This window comes from Lampris incognitus, chromosome 11 (assembly GCF_029633865.1).
Source record: "Lampris incognitus isolate fLamInc1 chromosome 11, fLamInc1.hap2, whole genome shotgun sequence".
In the NCBI taxonomy this organism is placed as follows: Eukaryota; Metazoa; Chordata; class Actinopteri; order Lampriformes; family Lampridae; genus Lampris; species Lampris incognitus.
Window position 1 is genome coordinate 15,137,965 of NC_079221.1, and position 18,161 is coordinate 15,156,125.

Genomic DNA, 18,161 nt, shown 5'->3' on the forward strand with positions numbered 1-18,161 from the left:
AGAGTCCTTGGGTTCCTCTCCTAGTACAGAGCTTACATTCCTAATTTCTTGAGAGTGGCCAAACCTCTGTATCAGCTATTGGCCTCACCTCGTGACAAGACCCGACTTCCTCCTGCACCAAAGACGAACGGGAAACAGATCTGTGCAAAACAGAGGGGACACCTACCACCAAACACATCCATTAACTGGACTCATAGTCACCAACACACTCTGAACACACCGATTGACTGCTTAACAGAGCCACCCATCCTAGGCTATCCTGATTTTTCAGAGCCATTCATTTTACATTGTGATGCCTCACAAGATGGCCTGGGGGCTGTGTTATATCAGAGACAAGTAGGCAAGATGAAGGTGATCGCATATGGCTGTACCTGTAACGGGTGCATTGGCTGCCCGGGCTGCTCCCCGAATTCGCTACACACACCATCCAGACAATGAGAGACCAGTGCTCCCTGTTACCATGGTATCATTGTATTACTCTATCTGACATCTATGAAATACCACCAAAAGCTGTCACGTTTCTTATCCAGCTTGTTCCTTATCTTCAATAACAGCTTTAAGAAAACACGCTACTCATCTTTCTGGTGTAAGCCATCAGAAAATGATATGAGCCCACAGTACATTTTAGCATTTTGAATATTCTCTATGACAAATGAAAAGGGAGATTACATTTGGTGCTGCTTTGATATGATTGACGTTTTCTCTGTTGTCCAATTTAATCTCGTGACTTTCTGTGGCTGCAATATGGAGGAAAGTGAAAACCAATGCCCTCTAGCGGCTGAGTTCGTACTAGAGGAAACTTCATTAATTTCTCCGTTGATCAGTTTTTAAAGAACGATTTCAGTCCATACCGGCAATTTTATTGGAATCGCAGGCTTTTTGAGATAAATACAGCGATGAGCTGCGAAATATTTAAAATGTTTATCAAAATTGTTGTAAAATATGTTGTCGATAAATGCACAAAAATAATCAGAATCAATAAAGGTTGACTCAGATCATATCTAAGTAGCATTATTGCCTTATTAATGTTGCCTAAGATATCTTTTTTAAAATATAAAACCCTCTATGGAGAATGCAACCCATTTATTCATTTTATTTATTCATAAGGTGGGGATGTGGACACGCCCACAGAAATGTGTCATGTTTTGGGGTTATTTATTATTATTATTATTATTTGGTCCCGTTTGTTTCTCAGTTCCTTGCCAGGATCTGTACAGGTGCTCGGTCAGCCAGCCGTCCAGCCCGGACGCCTGAGGCAGCGGAACCACACCGAAGCGGTTCTGTTCGTCCCGGTCCGGAATCACATCCACAACCACTGATAATGACGGTGATCCGGATTCCTCTGTGACTCTTGAACCGACTCCAACCTGCAGCAGTAAGAGATGATGGAGCCCCTGAGCCAATACATTACAGCTTAATTTTATTCGTAAATGTTCCTTTTAACCTATTCATGTTCCCTAAGCACTATTCGTGTAATTTGGGTTGTGGACTATAACGTGACCTAAGTCTGTTCCTTACTATTGTAATAGTTTATGACAATGTAAATATATAGCCTATATTTTTCCCCATGTGAAAATACCATGGGGAAGGGTATGTCCTATATAGCTAAATATCTTGCTCCTAATAATAATAATAATAATGATGATAAATAAAACTGTATATTTCATCTTTTAAAGCAAAGCTTCACTTTCCTGTGGCATTCATTGGTAGTCGAAATGTTTTCTCGCCAAATCCATTTGGCTTCATTTCCCTTTGACGCTCTGTTGTGGTTCATTGTGTTAGTTACGTGATTTAGTGGATAAAGAAATCTTGGATACCAGAAAATAAAGACCTCGTACATGTCTTGTGTGTGGCCGCAGTTTTGTTCAGTGCCCCCCCCCCCCGTTCTCTTTAACGTGTATTTGATACGTCTCGCGTTTACGTTCAGCGTGAATTAGACGTCAGTCTGTTTACTCGCGAGAGTACGCGGCCAGATCCTCGCGAGAAAACGGTGACGGCGACCTAGGCGAGAGGGCGATGGAGAGAAATGAGGTCTGAAAAGGAGCAAACGAACGGAGGAAGGGAGAAAAGCGTCGTCGAGATTCAGTTCAGAGACATCCAAAGAGAGCAGGAGGGACTCTCCGGGAATCCGAAACAGAAAGAGGAGAAGAAGGAGGTGTTTTCAAAGGTAGGTCCAAAGCTTTTGGCGCTGTGACGCATTGTTGGTGGAGGAGGTGCAGCTTTCAGCACCGCGGACAGAGACGCTCCGTTCATTTCATCCGCTGTCCTGCACGATGTCAACAGGAGCCGGCCGCTTACAAAGCATTCAAACCTGCGTGTCTAGTTCACCCCTGACCAAACGATCGACGGAAAACCTCGCCAAACACATTCTCACGTAACCATACGTGAGTCAGTTTATTCTCCTGTTACATACGCTTATTGAGAAGAAGCCTCCCCTCGTTGCTGCATGCTTTTAATACCTGGCAAGGCAGGTCAACATTTTTTTGTTTCTCCCTAAATCACAATTCAGTCCCGGAGGGCTTTGCAATCACATTATTCAACGGATAAAACATGAAACAGATGCCAGTGTGTTAGAGCCCCATATTCCCTTTAGGTTTGTTCTTTGGAGTTTTTCTTCGTCTGAATCAAGGGTCTATGGATAGGGCATGTCGTACATTTTCATTTATCCAGTTTAATGTTTTTTGGAAAATGTAACATGATTGCCATGAAAGCCCTCTGGGACTGAATGAGTTTTTAAGACCATTCAACTAAATTTGACTTGACTATTCTTAGACCCCCCCCCCTCAATTCAGATGAGGAAAGCCCCCACAGAATAAACTTTCTATTGCCACTGAGGCACAGTGCATATTTACAGCAGCAGCTGGAGAACAAGGGATGAAAATAAACACAGATGAGTTTACCAACGACAATGTCGTAAAAAAACCCAAACATTTAATACATGGCTCCTTACACAGGTGGTGATTCGAAGGCTTCCACCGAGTCTGTCCAGGGAACAGCTAGAGGAACAGCTCAGCCCACTTCCATCCTACGACTACTTTGAGTTCTTCCCAGCTGATCAAAGGTAATAATGATGATGACGGTGATGAAGATATGCAATTTTCTTTGATAAAATCCTCAGGGTTCTTTGGTCAGTGAGCAGAGTTGTTGAATTGCATATGTTTTGTTGGTTTAATGAAGGCAGCATGTTGGGAAGAAGACGCACAAAACAAGCATGTAGTTTTTTTCAAGAGTGTTGAGATATCAGACAAACACATCGCATTACCAAGGTCATACATGTGCGTTATCGTACCAGTTTGTAGCAAATAGTGGATTTGTACTGAATAGTGACTGCATAGTAGAACATTACAGACGTGAGAAAAGAGGGGGGGAGCACAATGCTACTTGATTCAGTTTAGGTTACTACAGTTTATTCAACATTTCTCAAAATAACCTGATCAGCAAATAGTTTTAGTGTTAGGGACCAAAAAGGGTTTCACATACAAAGACAATGCCTAAATGATGTCTGAGCGCTGTTGAGAAAACGGTGTTCATAAAATGTGCTCAGATTTTGTTTTCGTTTATCTGGACTACTCGAAACTCCATGATTTCTCTGGAGCATCAGAAACTTTTCTTGGACGCTTCTTTGGTTTTTCCGCCACAGCTTCCAAGCCCGGAAGCTTTCTGGCAGAAAGCCCTGGAGGCAAGCCAACCACAGGCATGTGGACGCTTTCGTCACACGGAAGTTCAGCTCTGGCGAAGCAATCATAGCTGGTTGACGTTAAACACCCAGACACCACATATGGGACTCCAGTGTACTGCGAAATGCAAAGAGTTACCCTGCGGCGATAGACTTAATCATCGTTGTGTGAACTCGTTTGGCAAGAGCTTGAATGTCACGGACATTGATTTAGATGTGAAAGTCCCGCACTCCAGCTTTAAGGTTTCCCCTCCTCCATTTAAGAGACATGCTTCTCCCTCACTCCTCATCATCTCTTGTCGCCGGTTTGTGCCACCCAGTGACTGACTGACTGATCATGTTTGACACAATTCAGCAGTCTGGCGGCGGACTGAGGACATCTCCAACTCCTCCAACACCTCCTGTAATAAACCCTTTTGGTGTTTATTGTTAAAATAATCCACTGTCCAGTCTTAGGATGTTCGTTTTGGTAACCTTTAGTTCGCGTAACTCAAGCACTACATTCACGTATCACAGTCGTCGTTCCGCCCACGTCCAACCCCCTTTACGGTTATAACGCTCTGCTTTACGTCACTCACACTGTCGCAGTCAAACATATCTTTACGTCTCCCGCTTGAAACTCGTCCCGCTCTCACCATAGTGCAACTGCTCAACATTTAAGTACAAGTGAAGCACATTCTGGCTCACTACAAAACATTAAGTAACCACTTATTAGTTTACAGTTTTCTCTGGAACTCTCTTTCCTTCATCTTACATAACCAGGAACTTACAGTATTTCAACGGTCCATTTCTTGCCCCATACCCCCCCCCTTCTCATTATTTTTAAAAAAATTCTTTTTCTCACAAGTCCAGTCTCTTGACTGGTTTACTGGCTCTGCCGGACCTGGTCCGTGTCAGTCCATCAGTGTCTTTGGGTTTACTCCCGCTCAGGACAGGAGGATTATTCTTTGGCCTTACCGGGGTGTCCGGCGGCTGGTCTGGGGTAAGTATGGGTGTAGTTTCTGGCACCGGTGATCCTGCAGTGGGCATCGCCGGGAGGTGGCACCTGTTATGGCGGGGTGTAGCTCCCTGCTCCGTCGTCTCAATGAGGTAGGACCTCAGTGTGACACTCGTTGGTCTCTGCTGTAAGTGTAAGCCAGGACTTTTGGTTGTCCAGCTTGGTGAGGACATGGTCCCCTGGCTGCAAGGAAGGTAGGCATCTCACCCCATAACGTTGATTGTAGTAGTGTGCTTGCTTTTCTTTTCCACATCATCCTTGGCCTTGATGCACTGCCTACTCGGCCACTTGGGTAGCAGGTTGCTGTCGTGGGTAGGCAGGGTTGTTCAGATCTTCCGGCCCATTAAGAGATCTGCAGGGCTAGCACCTGTGCTGTTGCATGGAGTGGATCTATAGCACATGAGTGCTAGAAGAGGGTCTTTTTGCTTTAAGATCCTTTTCGCTGTTTGCACTGCCACGTGCCCGTTTCCCTGGGGTTGGTGTGGGCTGGAGGTTATGTAAGTCAAGCTTGCGCACTAATTCTTTGAATTCCACACTAGTGAACTGTGGCCCGTTGTCACTAACTACCTCCTCTGCTATTCCACACCGGGCAAACATAGCCTTTTACTTTGTGACCACTAGAGCACTGGTGGTCGTGGGCATGAGCAGTATTTCTATATACCGTGAATAGTAATCTGAGATGACCAGGTAACGCTGCTTATTGTGTTCACACAGGTCTATCCCTATTCTTTTCCAAGGTCTAGTTTGTCTAATGTTTAGAACATTAACCATACACGGTCCAGACATACTATACTAGGTTCTGACCTAGTGTTGTCCCTGAATGTGAACACTTTTTTTTTCATGAATGTATGACGACACATTTCAATGGTACTATAAAGTCTGAAGTTTGTAACATGTCTCTCTCTCTCTCTCTCTCTCTCTCTCTCTCTCTCTCTCTCTCTCTCTCTCTCTCTCTCTCTCTCTCTCTCTCTCTCTCTCTCTCTCTCTCTTTGCAGCCTGTATCCCCACCTGTTCTGCAGAGCATATATTAATTTCAAAAACCCAGAGGATATCCTCCACTTTAGGGACCGCTTCGATGGTTATGTCTTCATCGACAACAAAGGTAAGCTAATTCTCCCTCATAGATTATGCTGAAGGGAATTGTTATGAAAGATGAGTGTAAAAAAGAGGTCCTTTCTTTTCTGGGATCAATCTGAGCTTTTTCAAACTCAGTCAATTCACATGTCAAACCTTGACTTGTTTTGAGTCCTTAACCCCAAAAGTAAGTTACCATCTGTGTTTTCTCTATGGGGAAACAGGGATGGGCTCTCCATTAAACACCTCAAATAAGCTCTGTAGTCAAAAAGAGTATATGGGATTTTGAAGTTCTGTGAATTAAATCAACCACTTCACTGTCATTTTGTAAATTCTGAAGCTTTTATGTGAAGTATAGAAAAGCAAATTGTTAAAAAATGGCAAACTGGCATAGAAAAGCCATTCACATAATAAGCCTAACATTAGTTTACTTATGAAAATGGTAATTGTGCTTTATAACTTGTAAAAGTGGTGCTCATATGTGAAAATGATCTCATAGAACCAAATGTATTTAACTATGTATTGAGCACAGATATTATTTTAGGTGTTAAATGAAAAGGGCACATTTTATTCTCCTCATATGAACAGAGCCAAAGAAACCACAATGGAGGTCTTTTAAATTAGGTTAACCTACTGTTTGTTAAACCTTTGTGGGTTAACCTACAAAAAAACACAGACAGACAAAATAACATTCTCTCTGAACCACAGCATCACCCCAGTGTGGTACCCGACAACAGACACACGTTAGACTCAACAAAACAGAATTTACTTGATGGTGAACAAAGAGACACAGATTACTTAACAAGATAGTGTGTGCGTGTGTGTGTGCGTTTGTGTGTGTGTGCTGCAAGCCAAATCAGTTATTTGAACAGCCAGGCAGCAAACAGAATGAGCTACTAGATGCTGGCATCATGGTTTCCATGTGAGGACTAATCTGTCGGTTAACAACTTGTCTTTCGTTTCAATACTGACGCAGGTCAGGAGTACCCAGCAGTGGTAGAGTTTGCCCCCTTCCAGAAAATATCCAAAAAGAAGATTAAAAAGAAAGATGCTAAAGCTGGGAGCATTGAAGAAGGTAATAGAACTGAAATAAAACAATATTGATATAAAATGTATCAATTATAATACAATTAGTGTAGGCTATTCTTTGAAAATGTACTTATGACTTGCAAAGTATAATGTCGATCATAATAATGATCATCTTTAATCAAATAGCAATTTTCTGATAAACAAATTACAAAGTGATTTACAGATTACCATAAAACATATAAAACTGTAAAGTTAAAGAACAGTAAATAAAAGCAGAAACCAGTGTAAATAATAAAGAACAAATAAATGAAGTAAACGCACCTTTGGAGGAGAAGGTTTTTAAAAGGTGTTTGAAGGTTTAGTATAGTGGGATTCTGGGTAATGTTCTGGGAAGGTGGCCATTCGTAACAGCGCTATCTAGTGACAACTATCAGGTTGCACTTGACAACTATGGGTCACAATTTTCAATGGTCACAGAGTTTGGTAACCCCAGCGAGTAAAAGATCACAAATTTTAATGGCCACAGGTTTTGGTGTAACCCCAGTGAGTAAAAGGAATTCATAACTGATATGAATGACAGAAAATTTTTTTTTTGAAAATATCTTTCAGGGAGTAAAAAAAAAAGCAGAATTATCCTTTACATTTTTGTCTCATGGCTCTTCAACTCCCTCAGATCCAGAATACAAGCGGTTCTTGGAGAACTACGCATGTGATGAGGAAAAGTCCATGGCCAACCCAGAGACGCTGCTGGGAGAGATAGAAGCCAAGACCAGAGAGCTCATCGGTACAGTAACATAGTAGCCCACAGGCACACCGTAAAGCTTTGTTTATAAGAAGATTATTTCATTACTCACAAATATAGTTAAGGCACAAACGAAGCAAAAAGTCGAAACTCGTTTAAAAATAACAAAACTCTGGGTTACTTTGCATCCTGCCCTCTTCTCTTTCTTCGCTGGTTTCAGCCAAAAGAACGACTCCACTTCTGGAATACATCAAGAATAAGAAACTTGAGAAACAGGTGAGGCAAAGGGAAAACAAAACTGAACATGTTTTGATTATTTTTTTCTCATTAATCCTCCGAAACATGAAAAGACTTTGGAAATGCTTCAAATTTTGGCCAACAGAGGATACGAGAGGAGAAGCGAGAGGAGAGGAGAAGAAGGGAACTTGAAAAGAAGCGTCAAAGGGAGGAGGAGAAGAGAAAACGCAGAGAAGAGGAGAGACGCAAGCGAAAGGAGGCTGAAAAGCAAAAGAAACTGTCTGAAAAAGACATCAAAATTAAGGTATCGTGGGGCGCCCGGGTGGCATGGGGGTCTGTTCCGTTGCCTACAACAAGGGGATTGCCGGTTCAAATCCCCGTGTTACCTCCAGCTTGGTCGGGCATCCCTACAGACACAATTGGCAGTGTTTGTGGCTGGGAAGCCGGATGTGGGTGTGTCTCCTGGTCGCTGTGCTAGCACCTCCTCTGGTCGGTCGGGGCGCCTGTTCAGGGGGGAGGGGGAACTGGAGGGAATAGCGTGATCTTCCCACGCACTACGTCCCCCTGGTGAAACTCCTCATTGTCAGGTGAAAAGAAGTGGCTGGTGACTCCACATGTAAAGGAGGAGGCATGTGGTAGTCTGCAGCCCTCCTCGGATCAGCAGAGGGGATGGGATGGAGCAGCAACCGGGACGGCTTGAACGAGTGGGGTAATTGGCTGGGTACAATTGGGGAGAAAAAAAAATAAGGTATAGCTTCATTTACTGGACAAATGTCTGGTCATCACTGTCTGTTTCATTTAGTTTGGAGAAAACTGATTGATTTACTTGGGGAGATTTGGGAGGAGTGTGTATTGGTTATTCCCTGTTTCTCTCTGAACATCAGCTGCTGAAGAAGAGTGACAGGGACGATGATGTGGACTCAGATCGGATGAAGGGCAAAGGCGACATTGGAGACACAGAAAGGAACAAATGGGAGAAAGCTGGTGGGCAAATGAAGTCCAAAGAACCAAAAGACAAGTGAGAAATCAAAGTCATAAAGCTACAATCTTGAATATTGTCATTTATTTTGAACAGTGTGTCTCCTATGTAGGTGGTGGTGAGGGGAGTGTTGTCTGAGCTCCATTCCAAATAAATGAGGGTCAGCAGGGCTGCTGTGTCAGCAACAAACATAAAACCTGGATGAACCTGAGTTTTACTTATTGATGTAGTACTATCTGTTGGTAAAGGTCTTCTACCAGCTTGTTCTGTCATATCTGCTGGTTAGACACAACGTCATTTCTTCTTCACACTCATCACTACCTGCCTTCTTCTTCCCCATCTGACTGCTATGATGAAGATTAAAACACTATGCACCCTATCATTTTTCCTGACAAAGTCCTACCAGACACCAACCATCCACATCACATACTACTAAACAATTCATGATTTGGATATTTGTGGATTAGATATTGTCTAAAATATGGCAGAGATCGTTTCAAAGAAGACAATTGTTTGCATGTATATCTTCAGGGTTGTAGTTTTAAAATCACCGACTGTAGCTGGGTAGGAGTGCCTCTGAATACAGAATTTTTTTTATGTTGGACATTGTGTAGGATGATCAAGAATAAAAATATTCATTGTTGCCATTCATAAATCAGTGCCAGCCACAGGAGGAGGAGGTGTGTATGTCATCTTCACTGTTATGGCCTCCAGAGTTCAGCCGGAGAGCGACAAGGAGCAGAGGGAGCAACATGGCCGCCGGCAGAGAGACAAGGAGCACCGCGGGAAAGATGAGGAGCGGAAACGTCAGCGGCACCATTACGACTTCGACAAGTTCATGCGCCGGAAAGATGAGACCAAATGGGGCAAGGGCTATTGCCACGACCGGGCCAAGAAGGAAGCGCACCACCACGTCTACTCCTACTGCAGTGACGGTGGGGAGAAGCTGGGCAAGGAGGAGCGGGAGGACGCCGCCAGCCGGAAGGAGCGCCTCAGAAACAAGGTGAGCCAGAAGGTGAGCATGAGGAGGAGGGGGAAATACCGCTGCTAGGATTATTCCTCACAGGATATTGCTTCATTTGCATATCCATGTTTATTAATCAAGCATAATTGATAAGAGTTCACACGCATTCTGGAGAGCCTGGACAACGTGTACATTTAAAGACTAGTTTTCCAGTCAGGGCGAACACTTGGAAAATGATCAAATTGATCAAAAATCCAGGAAATATTGCTGAGATCGTGCAAAATTGTAAAATTAGGTTATAAAATTGTGTTCGTACCCGCTGAGATGACATATTTTTAGCTGCTGAGATGTCACGTCAGTTCTTCAAGTTTCGAAGTGTTTTTCCCAGACCATTTAGAGTGTGTTGTTTGAAACGTCTTCAGAAAGGTGTGTTGATGTTTTGTTTGGTGCAGTGTCAAACGTCACATCATTGCACCCACACGGAGGCACCCGAAGTTTAACGGTTTCTTTCAAGACACGATGAGAACAATAACATTACAACAAATGGAGATATTTCAGTAAAACTCAGCAATTGAATGCCAATTGTTTCAGGAATGGTGTGTGTGTGTGTGTGTGTGTGTGTGTGTGTGTGTGTGTGTGTTTCCATCTGTAGAGGTTGTAGGGATGCTTCCACTGACAGTTAATACTCAACAATATGACCTGGGAGCAATGGCTGTCAAATAAATGTATGCAAAATTCATAGAAAATGTCGTTGATAAGATCTGAAAACTGAAAAAAAAAGAAGGAAATGGGAACCCTGGCTTCAAATAATGCTGTATATAATGGCTGTATATAGCTGGTATTTTTATGACGGTAAATCACAATCAGAATTATGAAGTATGGTATTACACAGCTGTGTTGAATACTGAATTCTTATTGGTCAATTAAAGTATTTTGCACTGTTGTCAAGCTGCAGCCTCAGCGCTGTTCCTGTTCCACTCCATGTTAACACACTTCACTAAGCCTTTGTAGGCTAATGTTAGCAAGCTAAATATAACAAAGCCCTGTCAAAATACACGGAACACTGAATCAGTTCATCTGGACACAACGTTTATTGACAGATATTCACCATTTGTTAACCGTTACCTGTTCACATCGACTGGAATGAGCTGGCAGAGATGGGTCACCCTTGTTTGGCCAGCCCTTCAGTGTCATGTCATACACCCTGGACAAGGTAGGATCGTGACCCGACTCATGCGCAATTTCTCCACTTGTGACTGATAATGGATCCACTTGAGCCACGTGGAACATGTTCGCCGGTTCTTTGGTATTTTCTGGCAGTAGGTATTCCAGTGGAAGCTGAGAAAGTCTGTCAGCATTCCCATGCTGGAGAGTTCCTTTGTACTCAATGCTGTAGATGTGGGCACCCAAAAACAACGCCCACCGCTCAAGTCGTCCAGCAGTCATTGCTGGAGCTCTCTTTGCTTGATTAAAGACAGACACCAAAGGCTAATAATCAGTGAGTAGCATAAAGTGATCGCCGTACAAGTACTGATTAAACATCCTCACCCCACAGACCAGGCTCGGGGCTTCCCTGTCAATTGAGCATAATTATGTTCGGCTGCATTTAACAACCTGGGTGCAAATGCAGTTGGGTGCTCTATTCCATCAGCAAACCTGTGTGATAAAGCCCGAGCGGCAGCTTGGGGTTGCAGTGTGCTAGCACAGGTGACTAGCCGTATCGCCTCTTTGAAAGCACTCTCACATTGATTGGACCTGCACCGTTTATTCCTACTTTGAAGCAAACAGTTCAATGGGTGAAGGACTGCTGAGAGGTTGGGCAGAAATTTACAGTAAGAATTTACCAAGCCCAAGAAAGAAAGTAGTTGGGAAATATTCTGTGGTGGCGGCACCTTTAAAACAACATCAATTTTGTCCTTGCATTTGTTTAGTCCATGTTTATCAATTTTGTGACCAAAGCACTCAATGGAATCCTTGAAAAACTCACACCTTAATCCAAAAATATTCTAGCCTCTTAGGGACCAATTCCAAGTTGGCAAGGTGTTCTTCATCATTCCCTCCTGTAATTACAATATTGTCCAGATAACACTGTGTGTTTGGTATGCCTTGTAAGAGTTGTTCCATGGCCTTCTGCCACATTGCTGGGGCCAAAGCTAAGCCAAATACCAGGCAGTTTTACTGATAAAGCCCCTTTGTGGTCTTCATGAGGTATTTCTTCAAAGACTCATCCATCTCCATCTGTAGGTACGCCTGTGCCAGATCGATTTTTGAAAACTGCTTACCTTGGCCCAGTGCAGCAAAGATGTCATCTATACGTGATAAGGAGTATTGTTCAGCTTTCAGTACCAGGTTAACGGTTACTTTGAAATCCCCACAGATGCATACCGTGCCATTCCCTTTTACCATCAGAACTATTGGCGTTGCCCACTGTTACAACCCCGGCTCAAGGGAAGTAACAAAAGAAGGGAGACAAGTCGAGGGTTGCAATAACAATCAAACAAAAAAAAAGATCAATAAAGTTCAAAAAACAATGTGCTTGTCCCTCGTACATTTACCCAGCAAGTCGTCGGATGGCTGCTGGACAAACTCGTCCACTAGATTAGCCATAATAATCAAAATCATGCGTATCGAGTAGCTACAACAACAATATGTCTCACTCCTCCACCTGCTGAAACACACCAAACCAAAACGGAGGCAACCATGCTAATCGCGCCAAGCACAGGGACAGAGATATTAAAGAGGGGTTTCCCTAAGCCCGAGATAACTCACCCTAGTCTTCGTGCAGCTTCGTGGCGGGTATTTACGCATTATATACCACTGGCTCACTCAGAATAACCAGCACACTGGCGACTCTTAGAACCACAGCCATGCTCCCAAGACAAGATGCTCTGTCCACTAGCACCACACAAAAATAACAAACTAATATAACAAACAAATGCCCAACGTACCCCAACAAAGGGAATACGCCACTTATGCCTATGTGGGGATAATAGAAGACAACAGCTCCGGGTAGCAACAACCCACCCCAAATCTCTAACCACTGCACAAGGAACAACCAACACTCCCCCCTAGGTCTGATGTCCCAACAGTTAGCAGAGCAAAACGTCCCCAGCCTGGGCAGATGGCTGGAAACAAACCGTGGTCCTCTCTCCAACACAACACAAAAAAACAAACAGGTGCAACAACTACATCCGCAAAATACCCAAATGGACTTATCTCCCAACAGCGCGCAGCAAATGATATCACTAACAATATCATAACCACTGCCAAGCAGTGAAATGAACAAAACGCACTAACAAACAAAAGCAATAAGCTACTATGGGCAGTAGGCTATAACGACGGCCTGGTTCAAACCCAGATCCCGGACGAGCCCCCAGTTGTTACAGCCCTGGCTCAAGGGAAGTAACAAAAGAAGAGAGACAAGTCGAGGGTTGCAATAACAATCAAAATATTTGATAATACAAAAAAAAAGATGAATAAAGTTCAAAAAACAATGTGCTGGCTGGAGAGAGGAAGCGGTGGGATCCGAAAGTCTCAGGAAGCACGCAGATCCCCTGGAAGCCTCCCCGGAACATGGGAATAACAAAGCACGAAAACCGCCAACCTGAAACTGAAACAGAGACAAAGCCAGCAGGCAGGAAGAGGAGGCCGTAACAACCACTCAGACCAGTCCACTTTGGATAGAATGCCCTCTTTTTCCACTCTTTGGCGCTCATTCTCCACTTTGGGGTGAAGAGCATATGGCACCAGGCGAGCCTTGTGGAATTTTGAACTGTATTGTCTTCCAGCATAATCTGCGACTTGCCCTGCCTTTGTGAGCAACCGATTAAGTCTTCCCATTGTAGAGCAGCTGCTGTTTTCCTGTGACTTTTGTAGCTTGCATTTCCTTGATTGATTGCCAATCTCATCACACTTCTTGTAGCCACTCATGTTCAAACAGGGGCACGCCTCCGCTATTGATGACATACAGGGGCAACACACACTTTTGATCACCACGTTTGACTTTCACTGTGACCACTCCCACTGATGTTATCCTCTCTCCAGTGTATGTTTTTTTTAGCATCACAGCCATAGCCTTCAATTCCAGGTGTGAGAAATGTGCCTGGTAATCTTTATTGGAGATCACAGATAAGGTGGACCTAGTGTCCAGCTCCATCTTCAGTGTCATTCCCTCCACTTTAGGTGAAACCCATATGATTCCCCTGTTGTGACCGTTGAGTGAGCAGACGTCAAAGCAAGCTAGGTCATTAGAGTCTGAATCAGAAGCATCAGTTTCATCAACATCATGCACATTTTGGTTTTTCTTTTTGTATTTGTGAAACCTTTTCTCTTATGTTCGCTTTGCGCATTTTCTGACTGTGACCTGGTTTCTGACATTGTCTGCACTCTGTCTTCAAACCAACAGTCAGCGGAAGTGTGTCATTTCTTTCCGCACCAAAAGCATGTGGGATTTTTCTGTTGTCTCTATTTTGTATACAGTGTGTTCTTGTGCCATCTGCTGTTTCATTTCTGCTGTGTCTGGCAGCTGTTTCCATTGAAGTGGCTTTTTCAGTTGAATATGTCAGCACCCTCTCCATTAAGAGTCATTTCTGTATGTTCTCACTGTGCAACCCACATACACATTTATCTCTTAGTGCATCTGTCAGATTTAATCCAGCGTCACCATGCTCAGCCAGTCTCCTAAACTCAGCCACAAAATCTGCAGTTGACTCAGTTTTCAGCTGGTTTCGTTTGTGGAACCTAAAATGTGCAGCAATAATGAATGGCTTTGGGTTCAGGTTGTGCAGCACATCTACGATATCTTTAAAAGACTTGTTGGCTGGTTTTGTGGGAGTCAATAGGCTATGGAGCAAGTTAGAGGTTTTACCTCCCGTTACACTAAGTAGGACTGCTACCCTCTTTCCCTCACTAATGTCATTAGCTAGACAGTACTGTTCTAATCTTTCAGCATATTGTAACAAATTCAGGGGGTAGCCGGGAACCGCTGCAGCCAGGACATGAACCCGGATAGCCCGTGGTCCGGGTGACCCGGGTTCAATTCCCAGCTGCGACAGTGGCTGGCTAGCCATCCCCTGAATTTGCTACATTGGTGTAAGAAATGGGATGGTGAGACCGTGAGGCCATTGGAAGCGCGTGGCCCAGAGGTGTAAGGGAGCTGATATGCTGAAGCACGCGGACGCGCTTCCCAAAGGAGGGGGAGGGGAGGGGGTAACAACCACAGATGCCGAGACTCACTAGCCCTTGATTAACAGGCCGGCACTTTTAGTTGACTGGTTAGCACAGTCACCCGTGGTCCGGGCTACCCAGGTTCGATTCCCAGCTGCAGCGGATTCCCGGCTGCCCTCTCAATTTGCAACAATGTGTTGCCCAAACTTCTGTGGAGCTATCAAAACTGTCCATTTTTTCCAATACCTCCAGCCATTATTTATCTGTTTTGTAGGCGTTTGGTCTTTTCTCCAAGATCGCAGCAGTCATCTTAGCTCGCTGCAACAGCCTACTCATGGCTCCTGTTTGTGCAGAGGCTTCCTCCGATAAGGCACCCCGTCCTCGTTTCACTCCCTCGTGAATTGTCTTAATAGAGACATGGTTGCATTGTTATGAGGAACAAGTAAAAGCCAAGTTCCTCATAACAATGCGTAGCCCACATCACAGAGATCAATGCACACTTACACAGACTAGCACAGCGAGAACAAAATATAGTGCAACGAAATTACATACATAACATGTACTATTCACAGAGGATTGAAGAATGGTTGCAGTCACAGCATTGTAAGATGGCGACAGCTGTACTCCTAGCCCCCCCCCCCCCCCCCAGTTCAGGGATGGTCATTCCCTCTTAATATAGATGGCCTTTTTTACTCTGCATTCAAACCAGTGTTCCTCCCTATCAAGGATGTGCACATCCTCATCCTTGAAAGAGTGGCCACTGGCCTGTAGATGGGTGTAGAGTGTAGGCTATGGAGTCCTGGCCTGACACGTTAGCTCTCCTGTGTTGTGCCATTCTCTTGGCCCGCATCAGTTTAGTTTCCCTGATGTAAAAGTCACAGCGATCCTCCTGGCACTTAACAACATACACTATATTGCTCTGTTTGTGTGCCGATCCTTGGGGTGGACCCATTTCTGGCGCAGTGTGTTTTGGGGTTTGAAAACAACTGAGATGTAGTGTTTTGAAACTACATGTCTCAACTTTTCCGACACTCCTGGTTTATGCTTAGGCAACTGTTGTTCTTCTCTCTTCGATTGGCTGGTGCACTGTTTGGGCATCTTCCTGGCTTTGACAAACACCCAGTTAGGATAAACCACACTTAACCAGGGCCTGTTTAATGTTGGATTGCTCCCTTCGCCGGCCGCTGTGTTGGTGGGGACTTTGTCCGCTTGGTGGTATAGCATCCTGGTGACTCCTAGTTTGTGTTCCAGTGATGATGAGAGTCAAACCCTAAGTACTGGGGAGGACTGATTGTCTACTAAGTAGTTGTGTCCAGATGAACTGATTCACCTTTCTGTGATTTCCTTAACTGGATTATTGAGCACGAATAAAGACGCCCTGTCAAAATAATTTCGACTGATTATTTTTTTTGTCAATTTATTGACTTCTGTCGTGAGGTAAAATCGTGTAATAAAATACTTTGTTCTATCCTCAAAAAAAATATAAGAATTGGAACCGAGATTTGATAAGTACCGGGAACAATGCACGGCATCGCGATCTGAACTGGTCAAATCCTGATGATAATGGAGCTCATCCATCATGCCCTTATTCTCTCCTCTGCAGGACCGGCCGGCCATGCAGCTTTACCAGCCTGGGGCACGCAACCGCAAGCGGATGAGCTCAGCGGGGAAAGGTTATGACTGTGTCCCGCTTGGCCACTCTCCTGAACCGGGAACGGAGCTCTGCTATGAGGTGGTCACGATGGGGACGGGGCTGGAGAAGAGCGGTGAAGAGTAGCCATCAGGTTGGATGTTCATGTCAGAGAAAGCACACGTAGAGAGAAGCTAGCCAGTCGAAACCCATACAGCTAGCTAACAGACCCACCATAGATGTTATCTCGACTTGATGGTTACTTAAAGGAAGTTTCATGTGCGTTGTTGTAACAGCTTTGAAGGCTTTTAGTGTTGGTCAATAATACTCAAACAGTCTTGTACATAAAATGTTTTTTGAGGAATTGTGTCACTTTTTAGGAAGTATGCAGTTCTTTCTCAGTTGTTTATTATCTTTGGTGTACTCATTTAAATAATAATAATGAAGCTTAAATTTATGATTTTTTTCATTTCCTCCATGTGTATGATGGAGTCAGGCTCCATAACACTACCAATTGTCTTTCCCATGGTTAGAGATGCTCTGCAGTCTCCGTATACCACTGTTGAAATGTTCAACACTGGTGCAGCAGCAAACACGTATGTGTTGGAAAAAAGACTGAAACGTGATGCTGATGTGTCCATGACAACCAATATGACTGTACAAAAGTACGGTACAAAAGTCTTCCCATATAGTGTGATGTAGTTTGTAATACATCAGACTGTCTGTGTTAGCTTTGGTCCCCAGTCCATCTTTACAAGGGTGGGAACTGTTTACTGTTAAGCTGATGGCACACCAGCCAAAATGGCTGCTACACCTGATTTTTAGTCCTGCTACACCTGGTTTGTAGTCCCAGAACATCAGTCAACAGGTCTGTTTCTCTTTGCCTCCTACATCCACTACATCACAACACTGTTCTACTGGAAGAATGACTGTCTGTCCAACACCACCACCACATCACCTCCACCTTTAGAATGGAGGAAATAAACACTTACTAAAGAGGGAAAATCACAGATTTCAGATTTAAGAACATAGCTGAACAAACCTGGTCATGATGGAACAATATTAAAGCTAATGGGGCACCTCGGCCCTGTTACTTCACTTCTCATGTTCTCACAGGTTTGCCCTTGCTGTTGTTGGAACTGTTTCGTTGTCTAAATTTCTGTTTTGTAAACGAGTCTTTATTTCAGTTTGTGTCCTTTTCTTTCTTTTCCTCGTGCTGTTAAAGTCCGTATGTGTGCGAGGATGCTCGCCGGACGTGTTTTTCTGCTAAACGCCGGTGATGTGAAGCCCGTGTCCTCATGACAGAGCTTATTTTTTAGCCTTTGTAGAGTCCGTTGCACTTGGAGCTTTTAAAACATAGCTTTCAGATTTGATCACTGATAAGCAGAACTTTATTTTAAGGAAAACAGATGTAGAGGCTTTGTGAGAGGTAATCCTGTGTTTCCTGTGCCAATGAGAGGATGAACGGTTTTTTAAGAAGACGAGTTTCTTGTCAGTAAGTTTCCTCCTTCCTCTGTTGTTCTCTATATGAATGTGTTCATGACTTCGTTCCAAGGTGTCATTGTAGATAGCTAAGTTTTTCTGTGTTCAAACCTATACATTTATACCCATGGACGAACAAGAAATACATTAAACTTTATATACAAACCACTTTCAGGAAGGATTAT

The 18,161-nt window shown here is 43.8% G+C and overlaps 1 protein-coding gene across 2 annotated transcripts; it reads left to right on the forward strand.

The window, feature by feature from the left end:
* Positions 1–2,026: 2,026 nt before the first annotated feature.
* Positions 2,027–16,677, forward strand: upf3a (UPF3A regulator of nonsense mediated mRNA decay). Of its 2 annotated transcripts, none has more exons than XM_056290087.1 (11): positions 2,027–2,167; positions 2,955–3,061; positions 5,669–5,775; positions 6,724–6,822; positions 7,450–7,560; positions 7,739–7,794; positions 7,901–8,059; positions 8,640–8,773; positions 8,900–8,909; positions 9,456–9,749; positions 16,468–16,677. In XM_056290087.1, the coding sequence occupies exons 1-11, from the start codon at positions 2,027–2,029 to the stop codon at positions 16,639–16,641; spliced, it is 1,392 nt and encodes a 463-aa protein (XP_056146062.1). In that variant the 3' UTR covers positions 16,642–16,677. The 2 variants fall into 2 exon arrangements, with proteins under 2 accessions (XP_056146062.1, XP_056146063.1); XM_056290088.1 differs by having other exon boundaries at positions 9,456–9,737.
* The last annotated feature ends 1,484 nt before the right edge of the window (positions 16,678–18,161 follow it).

Coding starts and splice junctions, on each gene's coding strand:
- upf3a (XM_056290087.1), top strand. CDS start 2,027: ATGAGGTCTGAAAAGGAGCAAACGAACGGAGGAAGGGAGAAAAGCGTC. Junction 7,561..7,738: donor CAAGACCAGAGAGCTCATCG/GTACAGTAACAT, acceptor CGCTGGTTTCAG/CCAAAAGAACGACTCCACTT. Junction 9,750..16,467: donor GAAACAAGGTGAGCCAGAAG/GTGAGCATGAGG, acceptor TCTCCTCTGCAG/GACCGGCCGGCCATGCAGCT.